At 41.3% G+C, this 13711-nt stretch overlaps 1 protein-coding gene across 4 annotated transcripts; it reads right to left on the bottom strand.

The window, feature by feature from the left end:
• Positions 1-40: 40 nt before the first annotated feature.
• On the bottom strand, positions 41-13582 carry hipk1b (homeodomain interacting protein kinase 1b). Of its 4 annotated transcripts, none has more exons than XM_079483390.1 (16): positions 13186-13514; positions 11345-12027; positions 8183-8556; positions 7897-8020; positions 7390-7509; positions 7219-7305; positions 6948-7132; positions 6717-6867; positions 6331-6636; positions 5979-6113; positions 4095-4255; positions 3848-4000; positions 3325-3465; positions 1870-2081; positions 1612-1736; positions 57-1540 (listed from the first exon to the last, which is right to left on the bottom strand). In XM_079483390.1, exons 2-16 carry the CDS (start codon positions 12023-12025, stop codon positions 1130-1132), a joined length of 3366 nt encoding a protein of 1121 aa, XP_079339516.1. In that variant the 5' UTR covers positions 12026-12027; positions 13186-13514; the 3' UTR covers positions 57-1129. The 4 variants fall into 4 exon arrangements, with proteins under 4 accessions (XP_079339519.1, XP_079339516.1, XP_079339518.1 ...); XM_079483391.1 differs by having other exon boundaries at positions 58-1540; positions 4095-4252; XM_079483393.1 differs by lacking the exon at positions 5979-6113 and having other exon boundaries at positions 41-1540; positions 4095-4252; positions 13186-13556.
• Between the last annotated feature and the right edge of the window lie 129 nt (positions 13583-13711).

Genomic DNA, 13711 nt, shown 5'->3' with positions numbered 1-13711 from the left:
TATACTTGTTAAAAAATGATTAAAATGAGGTAAAAGAAAACCAAGGCGACACAACATGAAATTGCTGTTTGTTTATTGGGTGATATTACAACAGAGGTGTTTTAATCTATTGTTGACATTACAAAATGTATGCAGTACTTAGTTGATGCCAAACGTCCGAACTCAAAAACACTGCCAAACACGTTTAGAAGAATGTCAAGGCACGTCATGTTATCGGGACAAGAACAAGGAGGACCGTGCAGGTCAGTCACAGTGTCATTTTGAGCATTAAGATCTATTCAGATATCACAATGTTAACTGTCACCTAACAGCACAACAAATATCAAACGTCACCATATTACAGACTGTTTATTTTTGGTGTACTCTAGTGTGAAAAGCAGACAACTGGTAAATGTTGCAAACAAACCACACAACGTCAGCAAACTGAATGTTTCATGATGGTTATATAGGTGACGTATTAACTAGAACTCTAAACGCCACATTTTCATGAGCCTTGACATCCATCTCTTCAGCCGAGTATCTGACGCCTCCGTTTCCAGAAGTAACGGATGATTTCAGACATAATTCATTCTAGCACAAAATAAAACCAGGAAGAATTGATGTACTTACACGTCTCTGAACATACACTCTACGATACTACCAGCCTTTTCTTTAACTAACATATACTGCTAACTTAAATAACAATACGACGAGGGTACAGAACACGCATTTTTTTTCCTTTTCACATCTTTCGTGACTTGACCTTCCAGTGGTCGAAAAACCAGTCAGCTTCATACACATAATTTAAGAAAACATAACAGTGACTCTAAAACCAAGGTGTAGAGAAGTTACAGGATTAGTGTAAGGACTTTAGTTGAGCGATAAACTATCACAATACCTGCTTCTCATGTCAGCATCATTATTTTGCTCCTGCTTAGGAATTAAAAACATGTCAGAAATCCTGCGATTATGCAACGGACCTTTAGTGAACAGATGTTTGAAATAAAAACAAAACGTTGAAATATTAAAATCAGTTCTAAAACAGTCGACATAAATAGAATGAAGTTAAAAGCAACTGCAGTGACTTTGATGGCAGGTCTGTCTGTTGTCAAATTGAAAGACGTGGTCCTACACGACATCCGTGTGCATTTCATATGTAGGGATACTGAGAGACTCTTCTGGGGCTTAGCTGATAGCCGCTGTACGTCCCGCTTCCTCTAGTGGTGCTCGTGGTGACGTAAGGATGGGCGGGGTAATGTTGCTGGTAGTGGGCGGAGAGTCCGTGGACCACACCCCCTAAAGAGTCCTTTGGGATAAGACTGGCTGCATAGTGACTAGAGGGTGGGATGTGTATGGAGGGGGGTGAACCCTGGATGAGCAGATGCTCCATGTGGGAGGTGGAGCCGAGTGCTCCAGGGGCGGGGTAAGTGTACAAGCTGGGGTTGCTGGTGAATGAGGGCGCCTCCTGGAGACAATAATGAGAGGAGGCTGGTGGGTACGTTTGCTGTCGACGCAAGGAAGACGAGCCGCTGGCTGGTTCTTGGGACGAGGAGACAGTGGTCTGAAAAATAAAGGAAAGTCGTAAACATGCTCTTTGTGAAACAACTCTGGGTATTGAGGATAGGTGCCCACCTGACTGAGGTTAAGTGGTTGAGATCTGCTAAGGTCCTGTTGGTGGTCAGTAACTTTCTCCCCTGAGCTGCAGGGCTGCCTTGTGGCGGCTCTCTTAGGTTTCATGTAGTAATTCTGAGGAAGGCCTAAAACAGAAGAACCAATCAAACAAATGTTCAGCCTTTAACCTAGGACAGATGAGGTAGAGAGAAGAAAAGCCATGACCCAAACCAGATTTGAACCCAGGTTCTTGTTGGCCAACAAAAAGTAGACACTCACCTAGAGCTGATGGGACTTTGGCTGATATAGAGATTTCACCAGGCTGTGTTTTCACAGATGGTGCTACCACAGCCAGGGACTTGGACAGGCGGGAGGATTGGACCCCTATGTGACCGTTCTGGGGTTTTGGAGTTAAAGGACTGGCAGTGGAAGAATCCGAGTCATGGACCGTCACACAGCTGATCACATTCGCTCTCTGGCTGGGCCCACAGCTGAAATAAAGTCATGTTAGCAGTGATGGGCAAGTTACCTCCAAAATGTAATCAAATATACATAACTAGTTACTGTCATTTAAAAGTAATTAGTTATATGATAATATTACTTTCTTTCAGTTGTAATGCGTTACACTACTTTTGAGTTACTAAACAAAACAACCACAAAAGTATGACTACCCTGCTGAAAAAAAATACCACAGAAATTCTAATGGTTTCCATTTAAACTGCACTTAAAACTTTTAGGTTTTGTTAAATAGCTTTTTTGTAGTGTGTTTTGGGCATTATTTGAGGATGATTTAATGGTCTCATCAATAGACATACCAGTAGAGACTTATACAATTTAAAGACTAACATAATTCCCATCATAACCATTAAATCGATGTGATGGTTTCTACAGCTTTTTCTAAAATATAGCTCAAATATAGCTTATTGCGGCTCATTACGCATCCATCGGGCGGGCCATGTGTACTCGGCCGTCCAATCACAGCGCAGCAGTGGCGGAATAAATACCGCATCAAACAATTGGCACATATCCGTAAGCTACAACGCAGGTCTGTCTACAATGCAGGAATTCATATTTTAGGATTCGAGTGTCAATGTCTGTATCAGATCTTATCCCTGGACTATCACAATCTGTTGTTATAATTGCTTCCAATGTTTCCTCAACTGTAAGTCGCTTTGGATAAAAGCGTCTGCCAAATGACTAAATGTAATATATATATTTTTTTAATCAAACAAACTAATACTAATTTGACAATATTTAGGCAGACATTCTGTATCAAAGAAAACAAAGCACCTCATTGCGTTGTCGAGTTCCCACAATCGCGTTTTCAGATGCATTTACTCGAGTAAACAAAATAGAGGCACAGAGAAGGCCCATACTTCGCAATATAAGTAACAATCGCTGTCGGAATTCACCATGATCGTTTGTTTGCTCGTCTACTTTTGTGATTATGGTAGAGCTCACTATAATGTCACTATAATGTATAATGTATAGCCTAAAACACCTCTTTAAAGCTTGCAGTTACACGGAGACTGTAACGGGTATAATATCATCCACATTTTATCAGTAATGCGTTATATTACTGTGTTAGAGCAAAAACTAATATATTACTGTAATATAGTTACTTTTGTAATGCGTTACACCCTACACTGCCTGTTAGTGACCCTTTGGAATGAGTTTTACGCTGAGAAAATTCACACAGAGAAAATATAAACTGTAATATTGGCAGGCAGATACCTAGCAGGGTGGAACTTCCTTTCGTCCTCTTCCTCAGAATCGCTGTGTATGGTGATAACACTGACTGCAGGACTGGGGGTGTCAGAGATAATGATGGGCTGTGTGAGGGTGGCGTTGTACGACTGGGAGCCCACATGAGAACTGCATAAATAAAGAGTTTGGATTAATGAAGACCGGGGTATTAAAGCATTACACTTTTTAAATAATTCAAATATGATGATCAAAAATATAATTCTTTTGACCCTTTTACTGCTTTAAGGTCTCTATATTAAGGCTTTGTTTAATTTCTTCACTTTTGTGTTGAAATTCTGTTGTAACAGGTCTATTTAATTTGTATTAGTTGAAGAAAACTTAACTGTAATTTGTAAAAATTCTTATTGAAAATCCTTGACTAACTTTCCATTTCCATAACGTTATGGTCAAATATTGTGATATCATATATTAAATCAACAACTTTGTTACACCCCTAGTGTACAGTCCCTTTGACATGAGGCACTTTAAAATCCAAGTAAACAGTAAGTACCTGCTACCACTGTCACAGCACACCCTGCTCCTCTTATTCTGTGACCGTGTGACCGCAGATGTTCCTCGACCGAGGGTCTGGGCTTGATTGATACCGCCCAGCATGTGCGGGTTTTGTTGGAGAACGCTGCTGTGCTGACCGCTCTGAGACGCCCTGTGGGAGAAAAACAACCAGCATCAGCATTAAAGACTTGAAACATCTTAAGCGATAGCACGCTGTGAAAGATGATTGGCTAAAAACTGTTTACCTCCAGCTTGATGTTTGTTGGGTAGAGCTCTGAGACAGAAGTGCCTCCAGAGGAGATTCGGTCACTACGGACTGGTGGTTGGGGTTATGGATGGTCATGCCCGGCACCTGCTGCCATGCTGATGGAATGAGGATCTGCTGGGTGCCCGTTGGCCAGGCCTGCTGGAGAATCATAGAATATCTGCTTTACTGGCACTTAAAGAACAAAAATCGCACTGCGTGCCACTGTGGCTGTCAATATAAAGCTGAATGAGATTTACTGCTAAATGAATTGTGGGTAAAACAGCTATGACCAAACCTGCACCACACCACGAGTGATGTAAATGCATAGATGGCCATTAAAATCTGAATTTAAACATCTATAACATGCCAGGATAATCACATAACTCGACTGACATGCTGATAAAACACAAACAGTGTGACGGAACACAAATTTACTGAACAAATGATGAAAAAAACAGCAAATCTCTTCCAAGGCGGCGTAAGGCAGTGTCTAGCTTCAGATGTAGCACAGCCATCTCAAATGATCTTAAAAGCCAAGACAAGCACAGCATGCAAAACAATTTCATGAGCATGAAAAAAAACATGAATTAAAAATAAAGGGGAGGGAGGAAAAAGAAGTCTGGCAACCTGTTGGAAAGAATCATTGCTGTTAAATTGTCTTTTCACAAAAAAAAACTGCCCGAAAGATCTGCCACGCCGGTAGCACTAGCGTCCCTGCAGACAGACACGGCTATGAGAGAGAGAGGAACGTGATCGTGAGTGATTTTGAGCTGCGGACAAGGTCAGTCTTCTCCCCTGAGAGGAGGAGGAGGGCCAAACAGAAGGCGAGGCTGGGAGGAGGAGGGGTCAGGGAATATAAAAAACACACAACAACAAGAAGCTGCAAGCAAAAGCACAGAAGAGTCAGCACATGCCTCCCATGCCTGTAGCAGACCTGCACTGAGAGAGAATGATGGGGTGGGGATGGAAAGAAGGAGAACGAGGAAAGGAACAGAGAACAATGATGAGAAAGCGCAAGGAGCAGAGATCAGACAACAAGATCAAATAATTAGGAAAAGACTAGCGAAAGAATGAACACAACCAACAAAAAAAGAGCTATTCAGAAGGATAAAACTAGAACTAAGAAAACAAATAGAGAATTTGGAAAATAATTTGATCAAGAGAAATGACAAAATTTTAAACAGATTTTTTTTTAAAAGGAGAATCGGACAGAAAGATAAAAATAGTGAAAGAAAATGTAAAAAATCTGATCAAAACTATAGAGAGATTAAACAGAACATGAAAATGATGTTAAAAGGGAGATCTGACAAAAAGACATCCTTTTCAACATCATTTTTATTCATTTTTTTTTTTTATCTCAGTAGTTGATCTCCTTTTTTATTTTCTTTCATTATTTTAAGATGGAAAATACATAGAGATAAAAATGTATAAAATAAATTATATTACTACAAAAAAATCAGAAAAGATGAATCTGACAAAGATCCAAATAAACAGAAAAATCACAAAAACAAAGGAATTAAAAAAAAATTTGATCAAAATTTTAATGTAATAAATACAAATTATTTTTGTTTATTTCATTAAAGTCAGAAAGGGTAATTTACCAAAATCTATAAATAAGAGAAATCGGCACAAAAATAATTAAAGCAATTAAGAACAGATCAAAACAAACATCGGACAGAAAGAACAACGTCAATATATAAAAGGAATTAGAAGAAATAAAAACAAAACAGAAAAAAAAACACAGCACAGAAATGAAAAGGAATGAGAAAAGAGAGAGTAAAGAGACAAAAGAAGGAAATGTGAGCAGGATTTGGGAAAGAGGAAGAAGGCCAATGAGAGCTGATGATGTTAGTGGTAAAACACTGGGTAGGTCTCTCTTTACCAGCACTGTGGCTGTCTGATCCAGCAGGGCAGACCTTCCTGCCCCACAGCCCAGTGCCAGGGGCAGCGGGTACTGGGATGCCACTCCCGCAGTGTGGGGCTGCAGCGTGGCCACCATCAGAGGCGTACAGGAGCCCTACGGAGGAGGGGCACCGTGGAGGGAAAGGAGCAAAAATCATGGAAAGATTAGACAAAAAGTCAGAATCAGGCATAAGGCTGTGATCTCACGTGCCGGTTAAAGGCACTCGCAGGTGCGCCGTCTCCGCTCTCTCAAACTCATTATCAAGTGATCTGATTGCAGCAGTGAAACGTCAAGAGTTAGATATTACCACACAGAGATCTGCAAGTCTTACCTGTGCAAGCAGGCTCGGCTGAATCTGAAGAGACTGTGCGGACTGATTCTGCTGGACAACCGGAACACCGTTTTCCATTCTGACTGGATAGCTGGAGGTTTTACTAGAAGACGGAAGCCCTTGGATAGTGGTTGGTGGGCAGACGATGAGGGTCTGTTGGAAAGGCTCAGTCTGAGCGCACAGTTGAGAGGGCCGGGTCTGCAGGGGGATGCTGGGTTGGGCCAGGCCCGGGATGTTTATGGTGGCCTGTTGGTAAAGCGCCGGTTGGTAGTTGAGGAGAGGTACAGCGCCACCAGCAGACGGAACCTGAAAGCATTTCACAACGATTAAAGGAAAAGTTCTACAATGTGTGAAACTCTGTGCGTGTATGTTTTCAGATGATTCACCTGGCTGTGTTGGTTGAGCTGGCTGCTGAAGGTCACAGTCAGGTTTCCTGCTGTTCCAGGAACAGCGTTAGCAGCAAACAGGGTTTTCCCATTCTCATAGCTACCGTTTCGTCTCTTACAGATGTCCATGTTCTGGAAGCACGACTTCATGCTGCAAGATTAAGATGGGAATCAACAAGTGCTCGAAATATCCTTTGTCGTCTTTTGAAAGGAAGTGGAGTGAAAACCTACTGTGAGCTTTGTGGGAAGTTGACCAGGTGGGTCATGGTGACAAACGGCTGCCCCAGGGTCTTTGTTGGCGTTATTCTCTTATCAGCATCCAATCTCAGCATCCGCTTCAACAGATCAATCAACTCCCGTCGGTCCGCCTTCTCCGCCAACATGTCCGTCCCTTCTAAGTGACTGGGCAGATTGACCTAGTAAAACAATTTACAGGATGAGATGATGGATGTTTATCCAAAATGATGCTTATCCAATCATTAAACATTGTGTTTCTATATACCTGCATCATGTCATCTAAACAATTAAAGATGTATTTTCTTGCTTCTTTGGACTTGACGCCCATTTCGCTCTCATGCTCAGATGGGGTCTGTTGAAACAGAAAGATCAGTTCATTAGCAGTGAATATTAAGCAACATTTTTCTAATACGAACTATTCTAGTCATACGCTGACCTTCAACCTCCACAGTGGGTAGCTAGAATCTGGTCCTCTGTTGAAGAAACGGCTGGTCTTTGTGCCGGCGCTCAACAGATACTCTGGAGGCAAACCCTGTGTTTGAGAAATGTACCGAATCTAGAAAAAAAAAAACAAGGTTAGAAACTGCAGGGTCCTTTTTCAGGAGTGTACATCTATCGAGTCTGTTGTTTATTTGCATGCAAGGCTTTGTTACCGAAGCAATTATGCAAATAAAGTGAAACCGCAAAAACGACCACAAAGTTGTTTGCACGTTTGCGCAGAAAATTCTGCAGACTGCCGATATCAACAGTGGATATTAACGCAAGTTTTACTTAAAAATGAAAATTCTGTCATCATTTATTCATCCTCATGTTGTTCATAACCGGTATGTGGCTTTGTTCAGAGGGACACAAAAGATATTTTGAGAAATGCTGTTATGTGTCCATACAGTGAAAGTCAATGGGGTCAATATTCTTTAAAACAATAATAATAATAATATGTGACCTGGTCATATTCTGAAGCTCCTGGATATAAAGGCCAGCCCAGAAAGAGCTCTGCAATGACGCAGCCCAGCGACCACATGTCAATGGCTTCACAGAAAGGCAGACCCAGAATAATCTCAGGTGCTCTGTTGATACAAAGAAAAACATTTCAATATTATAAACTGCATTTCTCTGGTACAAAAAAGATTATGCCATAAAATAAGTAAAATGTTTCTAAAAACAAATCTGTGAGATTTAATATTAATGCATCTCTTGTATATTAACAGATTATAGATAATCGCATCCACCTGTAGTAGCGAGACTGCAGGTAAGTTGAGCAAACGGCTTTGGAGACGTGACTGGCCGATCCAAAATCGATGACCTTCACCCTGTAGGGCTGTCTGATGGGGTCCACCAGCATGATGTTTTCCGGCTTAAGGTCAGCGTGAATGAGTCCCAGACTCTTGAGCTTCATCAGAGCCGTGGCCACCTGCTGCAGGATGGGTCGGATGTGCCTCAGGGGCAGCGGGCTGAATTTACTGTGCTTCAGGAAGTCATAGAGGTTTTGCTCCAGCATCTCAAACACAAGACATGTGTGGCCCTTGTGCTGGAAACACTCGTAGGAGCGAACGAAGTTGAACTCGTCTGCGTTTTCTGCACTGAGCCGGTTTAATATGCTCACCTGGAAGAGATTTACAGTGTGTTAATGCGCATGGTTTACATCCGATTTAGGAGTTTGAATTTCCAACTTCCTCGATGTGTAATTTCTTTGGAGGAACTACTGACAAATGCAATATAATACACATAACTATGTCTTCAGAGGTGTATAAAGACCTTATATAATGAAGCGTTATGTTTTTATTATATTATAATGAGCTATTTCTATCTACATACACCGCAGGTGCCCTTACATGGAATTCACCATGTTGTTTCTACAGTAGCCCTAAACGGACAAACTGCTCTACAGAGGGCGCTTCCTAAATGTTATCTCCTTCGGCAAAGAAGCGAAATTGTGACGACATCTTAGTTCTGTGTCAGCCACCGTAGTGCTTTGAAAGGGAGGAGTGGAGTGAACCATTGGTTGCAATTCGCAACCTCACCACTAGATGCCGCTAAATTGTACACACGAGTAGTTCACCTAAATATTAAAATTCAGCTTCATGTTGTTCAAAGCCTGTATTACCTTTTATTCTGTGGAAGACAAAATATTATATTTTGAGAAATGCCTCAGTGGTTTTGTGTTCATCCAATGGAAGCCAATGTTGTTTGGTGGCCAACATTCTTCAAAATATCTTCTTTTGTGTTCAGAAAAAGACAGAAAGTCGCACACTTGCACACTATATTTAGGTGAACGATCCTCTTAAGAAGCAACAAAATTCTGCATGAAATCAGATTTCCACCTGAAATCACGCATGGAAATCCACATTGGTGGTTGTGTTCTCTCAAGCAAATCAGTGTTACAGGAAGAAAAACTGTTTGCAGACACAAGTATGCAAAACACGCTATATGCCCTTTTGTTGATAAATGCACACCTGCAAGACCTGAACAGCATAGTATTATCTTTCACAGTCCGGTTGTTAGGCAACGTCTCTGTTGACAAATGAAACACCTGCATAGCATTGCAGTTTGTTTGTTTATACGTTATCACCAGAATGCCTTTATGGGTAAAACTAGAGCCTTTGAAAAACAGCGTTATGACACTAGCACAGACATTCTTTGGAAGAATGGAATAAGGAAGTAATTTGTGTCATGGAGTGACCAATCGTTCTAAACACTAAACTGAAACTCATTCTATCAATTTCTCCCAAACGGATTTGCTGCACAGTTGGTGAAATATGGCATTTTGATACATTTGATAAGTTGACAGACATTTCTTATATTCATATTCCTCTCCAGACAAAATGCTGCTATAAAAGTAGGCAATGTAGTATTCAGTGTACACAATGTGGTAATAGCAATTTATGCAAATATAGTTGCTGTTGTCCGTCCCGCTAAAATCCATTCAAATAGGTTGGCAGTACGGATTTGTTTGGAGCTATTGAGCACTCCATGAAACACAAAGTGTGTCTCAACCCCAGTTTTCAACAGCTCTGGGTAAAACTACAGGGCATGAAGGCTTTAAATCAGGGGTGTCAAACATACGGCCCGCGTGCCGTATCCGGCCCGATAAGGCGTCCAATACGGCCCGAGGGAAGATTTGAAAAATAATACAAATATGAAATAAAAGTTTATTATTATTTTAATTAATTTAAAGTTTATTAATACAATCAGGTTTTCGCTGCCATATTATGTTTTGTTTTATTAAATTTTTTATTTTATCATTGATCATTTAATTGGGCTTCTGCCGGAACCCCTAACAAGCATGCGCATTCTGAAGCGCCGCCTACATTTCGAAAACAAAGTCGGCTAAGTTGTGCGGCAAGGACCAGTGATTTTAAAATGTCCAAATAAAGAAAACTGACGGAAGAAGACGTATTTCTTCTGTGAGTTCAACGGTAGGCCGGTATGTTTAATCTGCTCACAAGCCGTGGCTGTGCAAAACGAGTACAATATTAAACGGCACTATGATATATACGCAGAGAAATATGATAAATACACTGGACAACTTCGAAAAGCCAATAATTTAACTTTAGCCTCGGAAAAAAGCAGTCAATGTTCACAAAAAGAACAGAGACTGATGAAGCTGTAACGCTATTTGATTGCCAACGAAATCGCAGCGGGATCAAAGCCGTTTTCAGAGGGAGAATTCATCAAGAATCGGTAATGAACATTAACAAGTCCAACCTGCGCTCTCGACTCACAAACAGACAGCTAAATGACATCATGAGATTGATGTGGTTGAAGAAAAGAGATGTCAGGAATTAAAATCATAATGCAGATGCGATCTAGATCTTTTGTTGTTAAAGGAAATTTCTAGTATATATTTAATGTTCATATCCAAAGTGAAGTTGTACTGCTGTACTAATTGTTAAATATGTTAAGGCAGTTTTTCCTATTAGTGAATTATATTGTATAGCTTGTATGGTTCATATTTAATGTGACCGTCTGTACACAAATAGAGTCTGTTGCATTTTTGTCATTACTAGTTTAAAAAGTATCTGACAAAAAATATTTTTATTCAAAGGAAAGGGTTTTGATTGCCTTTACCTAAACAAAATAGTTTTTTCAAAGAGGAATAAGAGTGTTATTGAACCGTTCTGAGGATTTATTAAATGCACCTTTTACAGAACAGTATGTCTTTCTAGTTTTTTTGCTAATTCATTTGTAATTTGGTGCAATTTGGTTTAAAAAAGGTGATTCGGCCCGCACATTGTCACTTTTCTCTCCATCCGGCCCTTACCCTAAAATGAGTTTGACACCCCTGCTTTAAATGGAAGATACATCGTGGAATAAGAAGAAAAGAGAAGACTGCAACCATGAATACATTGCAAAATGCATCTTTCATACAAGTAAAGGCATTCATAACATACCTCTATCTGCCCCTGACGCGCATAAGATGGATGATTCTTCAAGATCTTGATAGCCACGATCTCATTAGTTCCTCTTTTCCAGCACTTGGCCACCTGCCCGAACGTGCCCCGACCGAGAAACTCAAGAACTTCATAGCTGTTGGAGACAGAGCACAGGATCTCGTGTTGGACCAGCTGGTAGTCCCCCTCCCCGTTGGAGCTGCTGCTCTTGGTGGTATTGGCCGAGTGGGGGATGGACTGGGCGGTGGTCCCGGTTCCTCCCGTGCGGGCGGAGAAAGCGGGCGCCGAAAGCTCCTCCAGGATCTGAACGCTTCCGCTCCCGCTGCCCCCGCCTCCCGAAGCCTCCGCTTCTTCGATCTTCCGTTTCACGCCGTACCTCTGTCCACGGGAGGAGTGCGATTCTGTGTGATGGGTGGTTCTGCGACTGGATCCGCGCTGGTGGCTCCCGGTGCTGTCAGCGGCACGGACCACCACCTGCCCCCGAGACGCCGGGGGGAATACCAGGCCGGACGCCCCGAAGGAGAGGCCCGCTGCAGGGTTGAAGCTGTACACTTGGCCCACAGAACTGTACGCTTCATTAGAAGCGTCCCAAGCACAGCTCTCCACTTTCATTTTTTTCACCCTGCAGAAGGCACTGGAGGACACAGACGGAGGAGAGAACACCTGCAGCTGCGAAGCCATGCCTGCGAATGTCGAATAAACAAGATTTGGTCGATTTGGATGTGGAATGTGAACAGAAAACACAACGCTGGTAAAGAAACACAGTGAGAAGACTTAAAGGGACAGGACAGTTCACCCAAAAATACAAATTCTGTCATTTACTCTCGAGTTGTTCCAAATGTGAATAAATGTCTTGGTTCTGATCAGCACAGAGAAAGATATTTGGAAGAATGCTTATAACCAAACAGTTCTTGGACGTCATCGATACCATAGTACGATACGTGACAATGGTAGTCAAAGTGCCCCAGAACTGTTTGCTTTCACCCATTCTTCAAAATATCTTTTATGTCAAAACACAAAATAAATATATAAAGCCACTTGCTAAGGTAGTATTTTCATTTCTGGTGTTAACTGTTCCTTTAAGATCTCATGCATCTCCATCCACTATTAGAGGCAAAACCTTTGCGATTATATAAAATGAAAACCCCTATATATAAACAGATAAATACAAAATTAAAAATGCAATCACGATTGTTTGTCATTTTTGTATTTGTTTGACCATTAAAGAAATGTGCATGCACAGAGACCCCTGCAGGGCAAATTGATATGACATTTAAATAAATAAATAAATAAAAAGAGCAAAACAAATACAGTGAAGATTCATGTGGGGAAAATATCGACACGTTATATAATTCCTACTCATAAAATGTGGTATAACAGACTTTTATTACGATAATACATTATGTTTACAGCAAGCAAATGACTCCACCCTTTTCCAAAACTGCGCTAATGTTGTCAACAAAATAAAAAAGACAAAATAAACATAAGCATTTCCATAGTTTTATATATATATATATATATGCATTTATGTTTGTGTTACATTGTTGACGACATGTTACAAACTACAGACGTCATTTTGTTACTTTGTATAATCCGTCGACCGCAGCTGCTTAGCAACCAATCGCTGTTACAATCTAACATATAAAACATTCTGAAATGTCAACTCATCATGAAAACAGTAGTGCGAAATGAAACTAGACCCCAACCCCCCACTCCATCACGACCTGCGAAAAACACATTTATTCACATTACATCCTGCGCACTGCTCATAAAACACGCAGCGCGAATACACACACAATGGATGTATATGTCGTTAATGTATTTTAGCGTGATATCGATACCTGCGTGTGTTGTTGATCCTGGAGTCCGGGAGCACTGGAGAGCTTTAAACCCCTCAGATCTGGACTCTAGGCCTTCATTGTTACGCCGGCCCTACAGTTCGCTCGAAAATAAACGACGATTGGTACAAAAATACAGCTCCATCAGTCACCGAGAACCGCGACTGGGCACGCTGCTTGTATAATCGTCGATTTTTCAGCTCGTAATAAAACGTCCGGATTAAAATCCCAGCAGAGGAAGGCTGGAGTGCTCCCGGAACATCCAAAGCCTGCTTATCAGCGGCGTTCAGTCGCGCTTCCTGTCCATGGCCTCGACGCTGCGCATGCGCACTGAGCACACGTTCTGTAACGCGCACTGAGATCAGCAATTGTGCAACTGTAGAATGGAAAATACCGCACCGCTTTACGAGAACACGCTTTCCCGTTTCTATTGGAAACGCGTCATTGACGTAAGCTTTCATTCCGTGTCAGCTGTAATGGAGAACAACGTCATCTCTTTATATAACTGACATAGAATAATATAACACGT

This window comes from Barbatula barbatula, assembly GCF_947034865.1.
Source record: "Barbatula barbatula genome assembly, chromosome: 20".
NCBI lineage: Eukaryota > Metazoa > Chordata > Actinopteri > Cypriniformes > Nemacheilidae > Barbatula > Barbatula barbatula.
Note: the sequence above shows the minus strand (reverse complement) of the source record. Positions and strands in the feature narration are given on the sequence as shown.

What these genes read in the sequence shown, in the direction of transcription:
- hipk1b (XM_079483390.1), bottom strand. Translation starts at nt 12,025, where the DNA reads ATGGCTTCGCAGCTGCAGGTGTTCTCTCCTCCGTCTGTGTCCTCCAGT. An exon ending in ACCCACTGTGGAGGTTGAAG is followed by an intron (nt 7,306 to 7,389) that starts GTCAGCGTATGA and finishes CTGTTTCAACAG; the next exon opens with ACCCCATCTGAGCATGAGAG. An exon ending in AGGAAGTTCCACCCTGCTAG is followed by an intron (nt 2,082 to 3,324) that starts GTATCTGCCTGC and finishes ACTTTATTTCAG; the next exon opens with CTGTGGGCCCAGCCAGAGAG.